At 46.0% G+C, this 10,282-nt stretch overlaps 1 protein-coding gene across 1 annotated transcript in view; it reads right to left on the bottom strand.

Moving 5' to 3' along the window:
• Positions 1 to 948: 948 nt before the first annotated feature.
• LOC119395859 (complement factor B) overlaps positions 949 to 10,282 on the bottom strand; it is a 236,330-nt gene continuing 226,996 nt past the window's right edge. Inside the window, exon 19 of the mRNA XM_037662862.2 lies at positions 949 to 1,667. Within this exon, the coding sequence (XP_037518790.1) occupies positions 1,527 to 1,667 (141 nt within the window). The 3' untranslated portion in view covers positions 949 to 1,526. The remainder of the gene's footprint in view (positions 1,668 to 10,282) is intronic.

Here is a 10,282-nt window from a genome sequence, read left to right as displayed (position 1 = left end):
ACTATCATCGTGACAAACGGGCATGTTATGTGCCATAGAAATTGGTTAAATCCCACTACTCACCACTGGTCCACTCAAAACGGAGAAGGCAACAGTTAGCCGAACACTAGGGAATGGCGGCTACGAGAAGACCCCGAAGCGATGGAAGGCCTCCGCCAACGACGACCTGACCGTAGATGTATTAGAGGGGCGAACGCTTGGTTTCAGCGCCAGTTTTGCCTCTGGAGTTCGGACATCGGTGTCGTGTCTGTGATTGTGTGAGGGGTGCCAACGCTTGGTTTCAGCGCGACTTTTTGTCTCTGGAGTTTGGCTGTTTGTATCGTGTCTGTGACTGTCTGGGGATTACCTCGAACCTCTCTGCGCTGAGAATCAACTTAGAAACAACCTAGCATCACCTAGCCAAAGCATAACCACGACCTGTAAGCAACCCAGAAGCAACCCTCATCACCTAGCTAGGGCCTCCAAAATCGTCCAGTTCATAATCGCTTAGTTTTTATAATCCTCCAGTTTCGCTGTTTCGAGACTTGCGCGGCTTGGTGCAAGATTCGACAATTTTTTTTGCCTGTCCACGCGCCCGTGATGCTTCACGCCAAGTCACGACACAGCAGCAGCGCTTGCAATGGCAGCTGCCTTGCAAGCTCTGTTGCTTTGCGCGACATGCACGGATGCGCTGGTGGCGTCAAACAGCTCCCGAAATGTTGTGCACCTTGTGTGGGAGCATCAGACGAAGTACAGCGCGCGTCACAGCTTTGTAGGCCCACGTTACGAAGCTCCCTACACAGTGCTCTCCCTCCCTAACTTGGTGTCCGGAAAGCAGAATCCAAACTCGTTGCGAGCATAACTCGATGATAAATTCTTTACCGAGAATATATGCGAACATTCGAGCGTGTATTGCTGCAGCCACAAGATGAATTTGAAAATAAAGGCGCAAACCAAGTATTTAATGTCTCCAACCTTTTAATTATTCCGAGTTCTTTTATTTTGTTCGCGCTGCTGTTGGTTTTGTTTCTGCGATATTGTTGTTGTTATATTCAAGGTTCTGCCATCACTAAACAGTACAGTACCTGAATAACATAGCTTAGCATGCGAAAAAGTGCAGGAAACTGCAGATGAGAATACAATCACTGATTTTTTTCTTAGTGCCGAATTCTGATTGATATACTTTTTTAAAAAGAGAAACTTAACTCGATCTCACCTTCTAGCATTCATTGCACTGCCATCCTATAAGGCTACAAATCAAGTCGCGCGGCAATATACCCAGAAATAGCAGAGACAGGCGTGCAAGAGTTGAAGTTCACTATAACTGCTCGTAGCGTTCAAAGTAACTAGGCAAAGGAAAGCCAGGGTTGTATTGATTCGTTCGTGTATCTGTCATCAAATATATTGCCATTGCCATATTTTGTATTGTACATGTATATAAATCTCATAAACTTCTAATACAACGAAACTTCACAAGGATGGCAGGCCGCAATTCATTCCCAGGCTGACGCCGCCGGTCACACCACTGCCGTGGCTGCAGAAGCGGCTTATGGAGCTTCCTTGGGGGCTGCGGGTATACTAGCATTCGTGATGTGGCTCTGAATCCATTTGATGTAGAAAGAGACGTCCGTGTAGTATGAGGTTTTGTTCTTACTGCAGGCTCCTTTACCCCAGCTGACAATGCCCACCTGCGAAATCACAGAAGAAAAAGGCCAAATGATGTTATGTGGTGTAGCTGATGTTAGGGCACTATGAAAAGAAATACCATGTTATCTCTCCATACACACGCCAATACACGCTTATTTCTCACCCGCAGCGATAGCCCAAGAGGTGAGGTGGCGCTCGATGGCATGGTTTCGATTCTTGGCTGCTGGCCAAATGTAGACGGAGGCGAAATGTAAAGAACCCCCTTGTGCCCACATTTAGGTGCATGTTAAAGAAAAGCAGGTGGTCTAAATTGATCCTGAGATGCTTGCAACAATTAAGACAACTCCGCGAGGTTATTGGGGCAGTGGGAATCGCGAGAGTGCGGGCTTCTTGCATCAGCGCAGCAACTTCTGACCTAACGGTAAAAAGGGTTTGTGTACTTAGAGAAAACGCAGTGGCGTGGCTCCGCACGTGACAACATGCAGTATTTCAAGTGCTTTGATCAATCAGATCACGCCCTCTAGTTATCTAGTATATGATTTTGCTTTGTCAGCCCAGCCAGGACTCTCGGCGGCCCCGCGCAACTGGTCAACGTGTACGTTCCGTCTCTGTTTAAAAACGTTCTGTTGGAAGTAAGCGCGCCTTCCTGTAGTCACTGTCTTCGTCCTTGGATAATTTGTTTTGTGCACCATAAGTTTCGCCACGTGGATAGGCGCGCAGGCAGTCAGCGCAGTGGCCGTACGCATCAACCTTACCAACAGATATCATTCAGCTTGCGCAATGCCAAACGGCCTCATTAGAGCCCTGCAGAGGCTCGGGCCTACCCGAAAAGCCTCGGGCCTAACCATGTTTAAAGCTCCGGGCTTAGAGCCGGGCCCAGGTTTTAGGTAGAGGGCTCGGGTCGGGCCGGGCTTGGACTTCGCTTTGTTCTTAAGGTTGTTCCACATATGTTTTGTGTACATATATGTTACACATATTTTATCTCGAAATAACGCTGTTTTTATGTGGGGCAAGCTATTTCGAGGTGTTTTATGAGGGACGAGTACTGTAGATATTTCGTTTCTTGCATGGGCCTGCTTGATTTATCTGAAACGGGCCAGCTAAAAGTAAATAGACCACACTCTCGTGTAGCTAGCATTTGCTATTCTGTGCTTATTTTGCATTCGTTATTGTTTTATATCCCTAATGTTATTTTGCGATCGCGGTAATAAATATAATAGAATAACTTTATACCTATGATTCATCATCGCAAGGTCGACCACGAAGCTTCAAGGCGGCGAAACGTCCTTGAAAGTTCCAGCCGTGCACTAAAACGAAAGGTGTGTGGGGTGATTTGTTACATAGAATCCCTATGAAGAGAAATTATTTTTCCATGGCTCCGTCACGGCTCCCAGTGTTCATGTGACGGGAAATGGACATGCCCGGCCTGTTTCCAACATCGGAGCATTCATCTTGTTTCGCTGTATGGTGCGAGGCAACATGATACTTTTGCAGTTGCGTGGGATTGTGCAGGAATAGTATGGGTTGTATAAACAAGCTATGGGGTAAAGTATATTCGCTTGTCGAAATATCTGGGTTTAAGAAATCCGGCAGATCCCACGCACTGTGGGAATCGATGTAATGCGAAGCAGCCAGCAAAGAGCTGCATACATCGCCATGTTTGTCTTTGAGCCAAATGAAATCATTCATGCCATGGCATCTAGTTCACCATATAACCCATGTTTGCCATGCACACATGCATACGCAATCTGGTATATACCATGCCTATGAAACGTATATTCTGGTATATACAATGCATGACCTCTTATTTATGTTCATCATACACTTTTTTGGTATATATCCAGTTAACAAAACGGCCGGAAGCGCACGATGACAGTGTCGTGTAAATCATACCGTACATGGCATGCAAATAACATGATATAACACGGACCTGTAATTTATGTTCGTCCTACAGTCACATCGCGCAATACCAATTTTGGTGTATACCAAACGAGTGCAATGGCCGCGAGTTCAGCATGAATTTGGCATGTAAATCATGCCTTTCATGGCATGCATGTCAAGGTTTTCATGTTACCACCTGTTATTTATGTCCTTCACACAGTGACATCGCGCGATACCAATTTTGGTGTATATCAACCTAGCAAAAAACGGCCACGAGTGCGCCATGAGCGCGGCATGTAAATCATGCCGTACATGTAATGCATGTCATCATTTTCATGTTACCACCTCTCACGTTCGTCTCACAGTTGTGTCGCGCAATACCAATTTTGGTGTACATCAAGCTAGCGAAACGACCACGAACGCACCATGGGCGTGGCATGTAAATCATGACATGCATGTCATGATTTTCTTGTTACCACCTCTAATTTACGTTCGTCGTACAGTCGCATCACGCAATACCAATTTTGGTGTATACCAAGCTAGCGAAACGACCGCGAATGCACCATGAGCGTGGCATCTAAATCATGACATGCATGTCATGGTTTTCATGTTACCAACTGTTATTCATGTTCTGCATACAGTGACATTGTCCAATACCAATTTTGGAGTATATCAATCTAGCGAAACGGCCACGAGCGCACCATGGGCGTGGCATGTAAATCATGTACATGACTTTCACATCATGATTTTCACGTTACCACTCTCATTTACGTCCGTCATGCAGTCGCGTCGCGCAATACCAATTTTGTTTTATATAAAGTTAGCGAAACGGCCGCGAATGCACCATGAGCATGGCATGTAAATCATGACATACATGACATGCATGTCATGGCTTTCATGTTACTACCTGTTATTCATGTTCTTCATACAGTCACATCGCGCGATACCAATTTTGGTGTATATCAATGTAGCGAAACGACCGCGAGGGCGCCATGAGCGTGACATGTAGATCATATCGTACATGACATGCATATCATAGTTTTCATGTCACCACGCGTCAGTTATGTTCGTCATACAGAAGTGTCTCGTCATACCAGTTTTCGTATGTATCCACTCAATTAAACGGCCGCTAGCGCCCCGACACCATGTCAAGTAAATCATGCTGCACATGACATGCGTGTCATGATTTGCACTTTAGAACCTGTCATTATGTTCGTCATGAACTCTTGTCACGCCATACCAATTTTCGTATATGTGAAGTTCATGGAATGGCCGCAAGAGGCCCAAGGTTGTGAAATGTAAATCATGCTGTTCATTACATGCGTGCCACGATTTTCATGTTATGACCTGTGATTTATGTTCGTAATACGGTCATGTTATGTCATACTAATTTTGATATACATCCGATTAAGGAAACGGCCAGGAGAGCACAAAGTCGTAGGCGGCTAGATAGATAGATAGATAGATAGATAGATAGATAGATAGATAGATAGATAGATAGATAGATAGATAGATAGATAGATAGATAGATAGATAGATAGATAGATAGATAGATAGATAGATAGATAGATAGATAGATAGATAGATAGATAGATAGATACGCTCAAATTCGCAGAAGTTCGCTAAGAAATGTTCCGCATTAACAAAAATGCACGGTTTCGCCACAAGGACGAAGCAGATAATGCGATAGCAATGAATTCGAATGTCACGCGAAGAACGGTATGCAGCTCAAAACTTACAGCGCTCTTCTCAGGCACAAAGACTGCACGAAAAGAACACACATGACGAGCGCGAAGCAACAACTGTATCAGCTCGACATTTAAAGCGCGCTGCTCAAACACAAAGAACGCACGTAACGAACGCACAGGTATATACAGGACGAGCGCGAACTAACAACTTTCACAGTTGTTAGTTCATTGTGTTTGAGCAGCGCCTTCCTTTCGCAAACGCGGCCTCTCCAGCTAGCGGAGTGACCATCGTGCGCTCTGTAACTTCAGCGAAAACATTGCGGTGAAAGCACAAGAAGTACAAACCGCCCCCATCACGAGATCAGCTTCCCTTCGTCCACCTCCTGCCAGTCCTATCCGCGTTGTCCAATGGCCATCTTCTACAGGTACAACATCTTTAGGAAGGCATGCACTATTAGACTTTGAAAAGTCAGCGCGAACACTACGGAGACGCAAGACGAGAACACAGTACGAGCGCTCGCATTCGGATCGTGTGTACGCGATTTACATCGGCAAGAACGTTTTTTCGCTATGAAATTTTCTCTTCCTCTTTCTTTTGATTTCTTTCTTTCTCTCTCTGTACTCCTTCTCTAGCCTAATAATTATTGCATCCCTCGACAGACAAATCGGCGCACGTCTTCTAGTAGCGAAGCAGACGATGAAGGAGATGAAGAGGACGTAGATGGCACGTGCCGGTCCATGATGATGACAGTTTTCTATCTAGGACACACAGCCAACCTCGACCTTAACAGCTCTGCTATAAAAACATTACACCATCTCCCACTAAAGGGAACCATGTGTGGATGCCAAGCAGCGGTGAGATGCTTCACTTGAGCGGGAGATGGTGTAATCTGGGGCTGGATATGCGCGTAGGAGCTGGCCAGAGACCATGTCTCTGAGCAGCTTCCTTGGCCTGCTGGATCGCCCAGAGTTGATGGTCTAGTCCTGAGCTGAGCGGCGCGGCCCGCCAACACACCCGAAGGTCCTCAATGGAGGAAACGAGCAAAACAAAGAGAGGAGCTGGACAGCTATGTTCATTCTGCAGAGGTCCACACAGAGATCCGAAATTTCCGCCACTGGAGGAAGTCTAAAAATACCGACTGCCGACGCCTCAGAATTCGCAAGGCAGATGTTGTGGATCCCCGCGGCTCGCAGAATCAGTGCAAGAAACTTTGGCGCGGCAGGATATGTGATTCAAAAGCGCATGGCGTCCTAAAGCTGGAATCTCTTGATCATTTCATTTTCTGCACAATAATATTTGAAGAAATAAATTGTGAACTATGCCACAAGAAATTACCCAATGGTTGTTTATACTACCAGTGGCGTGATAAATGAAATAAATACTATTCCAAATAGTTTTTGAACGGCGAAGCTACTTACGCCAGCCGTAAAATGGCGATCCCGCAGCAAGCCTATCATCATGATGAATGGGTATGTGCCACAGGATTTTGACAAATCTCATTACTGACCGCTACGGCGTGGCCTGCAATAACCGTGATGTGTGAGAGAACGAGTACAGAGAGAGAGAGGAAAAAAAAGAGAGACGGAAAGAAAAGTATCAAGACAGAGAAAAATCCTTGCCGAAAAAATTCCTCATGAAGACGGATTCGAATCCGCGCACCTTCCATCCGAAAGCGAACGGCCAAAGCGCTCCGCTATCCAGACACGGTAGCAGTGCGTAGCTCAGCCTTGTATAGTATAGCATGCGGGTGGCAATGATGATGATGATATCTGATGTTTATTGGCGCAAGGGCCATTTGATGGCCAAAGAGCGCCAGGTCATCGTAACTGATATGAACAATGATTATGGTAGGTGGCTGTAAAGGGGCCTTAAAATTCCTCGCGCTAAAGGCGGGTAAAACGTATAAGTATTAAAATCATGAGCGTGACGTGAAATGTATGGGTAGTGAGAATGAATGGCGAGAGAATGAATAGCTTACTGAAACTACGTGTATATGGCATGAGCACGAATGCCTCAGCAACGCCCTTGAGACCAAGGGCTGCGAGGCAGGTGCTTCTTTAAGTGCAGCTACCGCAGCAGCAGCCTCTGTGAGGAGGCCGTGCTACGGAATGCCTGGGTAGATTACGTGAAAGTTACGAACTTCTTCTAAAAACGCGAATAGTGATTGGTGTTTAAAAACCGGTTCCCTACCGATGAACATTGATGGGTGTAATGGTCTTTGTTGTCGGTAGGGCATTGGAAAGTGTTTTTTTCTAAGGGTGTCTAATTCTTTACATTGAATTAAAATGTGAAGCACGGTGAGGGGTTCACCGCATCTGTCGCACAACGGTGGATCGCCACCGGACAGAAGGTGTGTGTGTGTACTGTATGTGTGACCGATCCTAAGTCTGCAGAGTATAACTTCTGTGTGCCGTGACTTCGATACCGGCGGCCAATTTCCCAGATGCGGTTTGATAACGTGTAGTTTATTTCGTGTCTGCATGTCCCACGTGCTCTGCCAAAAGGTCCTGAGTTTTCTTTTGAGGAAGGGTTTTAGGTCTAGTGGGGGAATGGCTATGGATGTATTGGGACTGTTTTCGTGGGCGGATGCTGCTAGTTGGTCCGCCAGCACGTTGCCTTGAATCTCGCGGTGCCCTGGCACCCAGCACACTACGACATGTTGTTCCAGTGTATAGATCGCGCATAAGAGAGAGTATAGCGAGTCAAGGACAGGGTTTTTGTGTTTTTTCAAAGTTTTTAAAGCTTTTATCACGCTTAGGGAATCCGTGTATATAACTGACTTTTGTAGTTTTGTTTGTTTTATGTGCTTAACGGCCGCAAGTATTGCGTAAGCTTCCGCTGTGAAGATACTTGAGTTTGGGTGCAGAATACCGGAATCGGAAAAGGATGGACCAACCGCTGCGTACGACACAGAAGTATTGGACTTTGAGGCGTCTGTAAAGAATTCTGGAAAAGTATATTTGTGCTGGAGTTCGAGGAAGTGTGTACGGATATGTGCAAGTGGCGCGTGCTTGGTTACTTCCACGAAAGAAACATCACAATCTATAAGCTGCCACTGCCACGGCGGGAGATGTGGAGCGGGAGCCATTAGAGAGTGTTCGAGAAGTGGCACACCCATTTCTACAGCTAGGCCCCTCACGCGAAGCCAGTAGGGCTGTGTCATCGAAGGTCGGTTGTCGAAAAGGGCAGAACTGGACAAATCATTCATTGTGGAGTGTGAGGGGTGTTCCTTGTTTGCGTTCACCTTCAGAAAATATACAAATGATAAGTAGGATCTCTGTAGGTGGAGCGACCACTCATTCGATACGGCGTAGAGGCTTTCTACGGGGCTAGTTCGAAAAGCGCCCGTAGACAGTCGAATGCCGAGATGGTGGACAGGGTCAAGCATCTTTAAGGCGCTTGTTGTCGCCGACTGATAGATTATTGCCCCGTAGTCAAGGCGAGTGCGTATGAGGCTTTTGTACACATTCAACAGACACTTTGTGTCACTACCCCACGTAGTGCGTGACAACACTTTTAAAACATTAATTGTTTTATGCATTTGTTTTTTAAATGCTTAATGTGTGGTACGAACGTCAGCTTACTATCCAGGATAAGGCCTAGAAATTTGTGCTCCGTCTTCACGGAGAGATGTTGACCATGCAGGTCAATATCTGGATCAGGATGAAGGCCTCTCTTTCGAGAGAACAGGACACAGGTGCTTTTTTGAGGATTAAGAGTGAAACCATTCTCGTCTGCCCACTTGGAGATCTTGTTCAGCCCTAGCTGGACCTGCCGCTCACACATGGAAAGGTTGCACGATTTAAAACCGACCTGGACATCATCGACATATGTGCAGTAAAACATATTTCGTGGAATGCAAAGACGCAGGGAATTCATTTTGATAATAAAGAGTGTACAGCTAAGTACACCACCCTGTGGCACTCCAGTTTCTTGAAGGAATGGTATTGACAGAACATTTCCTACTCGGACACGGAACGTACGATCCGACAAGTAGCTCTCTATTATATCTAGCATTCTACCACGTACACCAAGGTGGGACAGGTCTCTTAATATTCCAAAGCGCCATGTGGTGTCGTAAGCCTTTTCCATATCGAGGAACACAGAAAGGAAGAACTGTTTGTGCACGAATGCGTCACGGATTTGTGCCTCGATGCGCAACAGGTGGTCGGTCGTGGATCTACCCTCGCGAAATCCGCACTGTTACGGGTCAAGTAGATTGTTTGTTTCCAGAAAATGTATAAGACGGCGGTTTATCATCTTTTCAAAAAGTTTGCACAGGCAGCTTGTTAGTGCGATGGGCCTGTAACTCGTAACGGAGGATGGATCCTTGCCCTGTTTTAGAATAGGAATGACAATGGCCTCTTTCCAAGACGAGGGGATTTCGCCGGAAAACCAGATAGCATTGTACAAGGACAGTAATGTTTTTTGCGTTTCTGCAGGTAGGTTTTTCAACATGTCGTATACCACACGGTCAAAACCTGGGGCGGAATTACTGCAGCTGTTAAGCGAAATCTGGAGCTCAGCTAAGCTGAAGGGTTGGTTGTATGCCTCGTGTTTTGTACATTTCCGCTCTAGTTTTTGTTTTTCTATTCTTGTTTTGTACCGTTGGAAGACTTCAGAGTAATGCGCGGAACTAGACACTTGTTCGAAGTGTGCGCCGAGGAAGTTTGCCTGATCTTCCAAGGTGTCGCCTTGTGTGTTTACTAGAGGAAGTGAATATACTTGCCGCCCTGCTACCCTACTAACCATATTCCAAACTTTAGCCTCCTGTGTATACGAATTGATCCCCGTTAAAAACTTCTCCCAACTTTCTCTTCTTGCCTGTCGGCGCGTTCTCCTGCCTTGAGATTTTATGTTTTTGAAACTGTCAAGGTTCTCGGCTGTCGGAGAGTCCCGAAGCAACCTCCATGCTTTGTTTTGTTTTTTACGCGCCTTCCGGCATTCATTGTTCCACCATGGGACCCGTCGTTTGCCAGACAGTCCACTTGTTTGTGGGATACATTTGGTGGCAGCATTAATCAAAAAAGCTGTGAAGTAGTCTACAGCTGCACCTATGCTTAAATCACACATGTCTGTCCAGCTT

Source organism: Rhipicephalus sanguineus, chromosome 6 (genome assembly GCF_013339695.2).
Source record: "Rhipicephalus sanguineus isolate Rsan-2018 chromosome 6, BIME_Rsan_1.4, whole genome shotgun sequence".
NCBI classification, from domain to species: Eukaryota; Metazoa; Arthropoda; class Arachnida; order Ixodida; family Ixodidae; genus Rhipicephalus; species Rhipicephalus sanguineus.
Note: the sequence above shows the minus strand (reverse complement) of the source record. Positions and strands in the feature narration are given on the sequence as shown.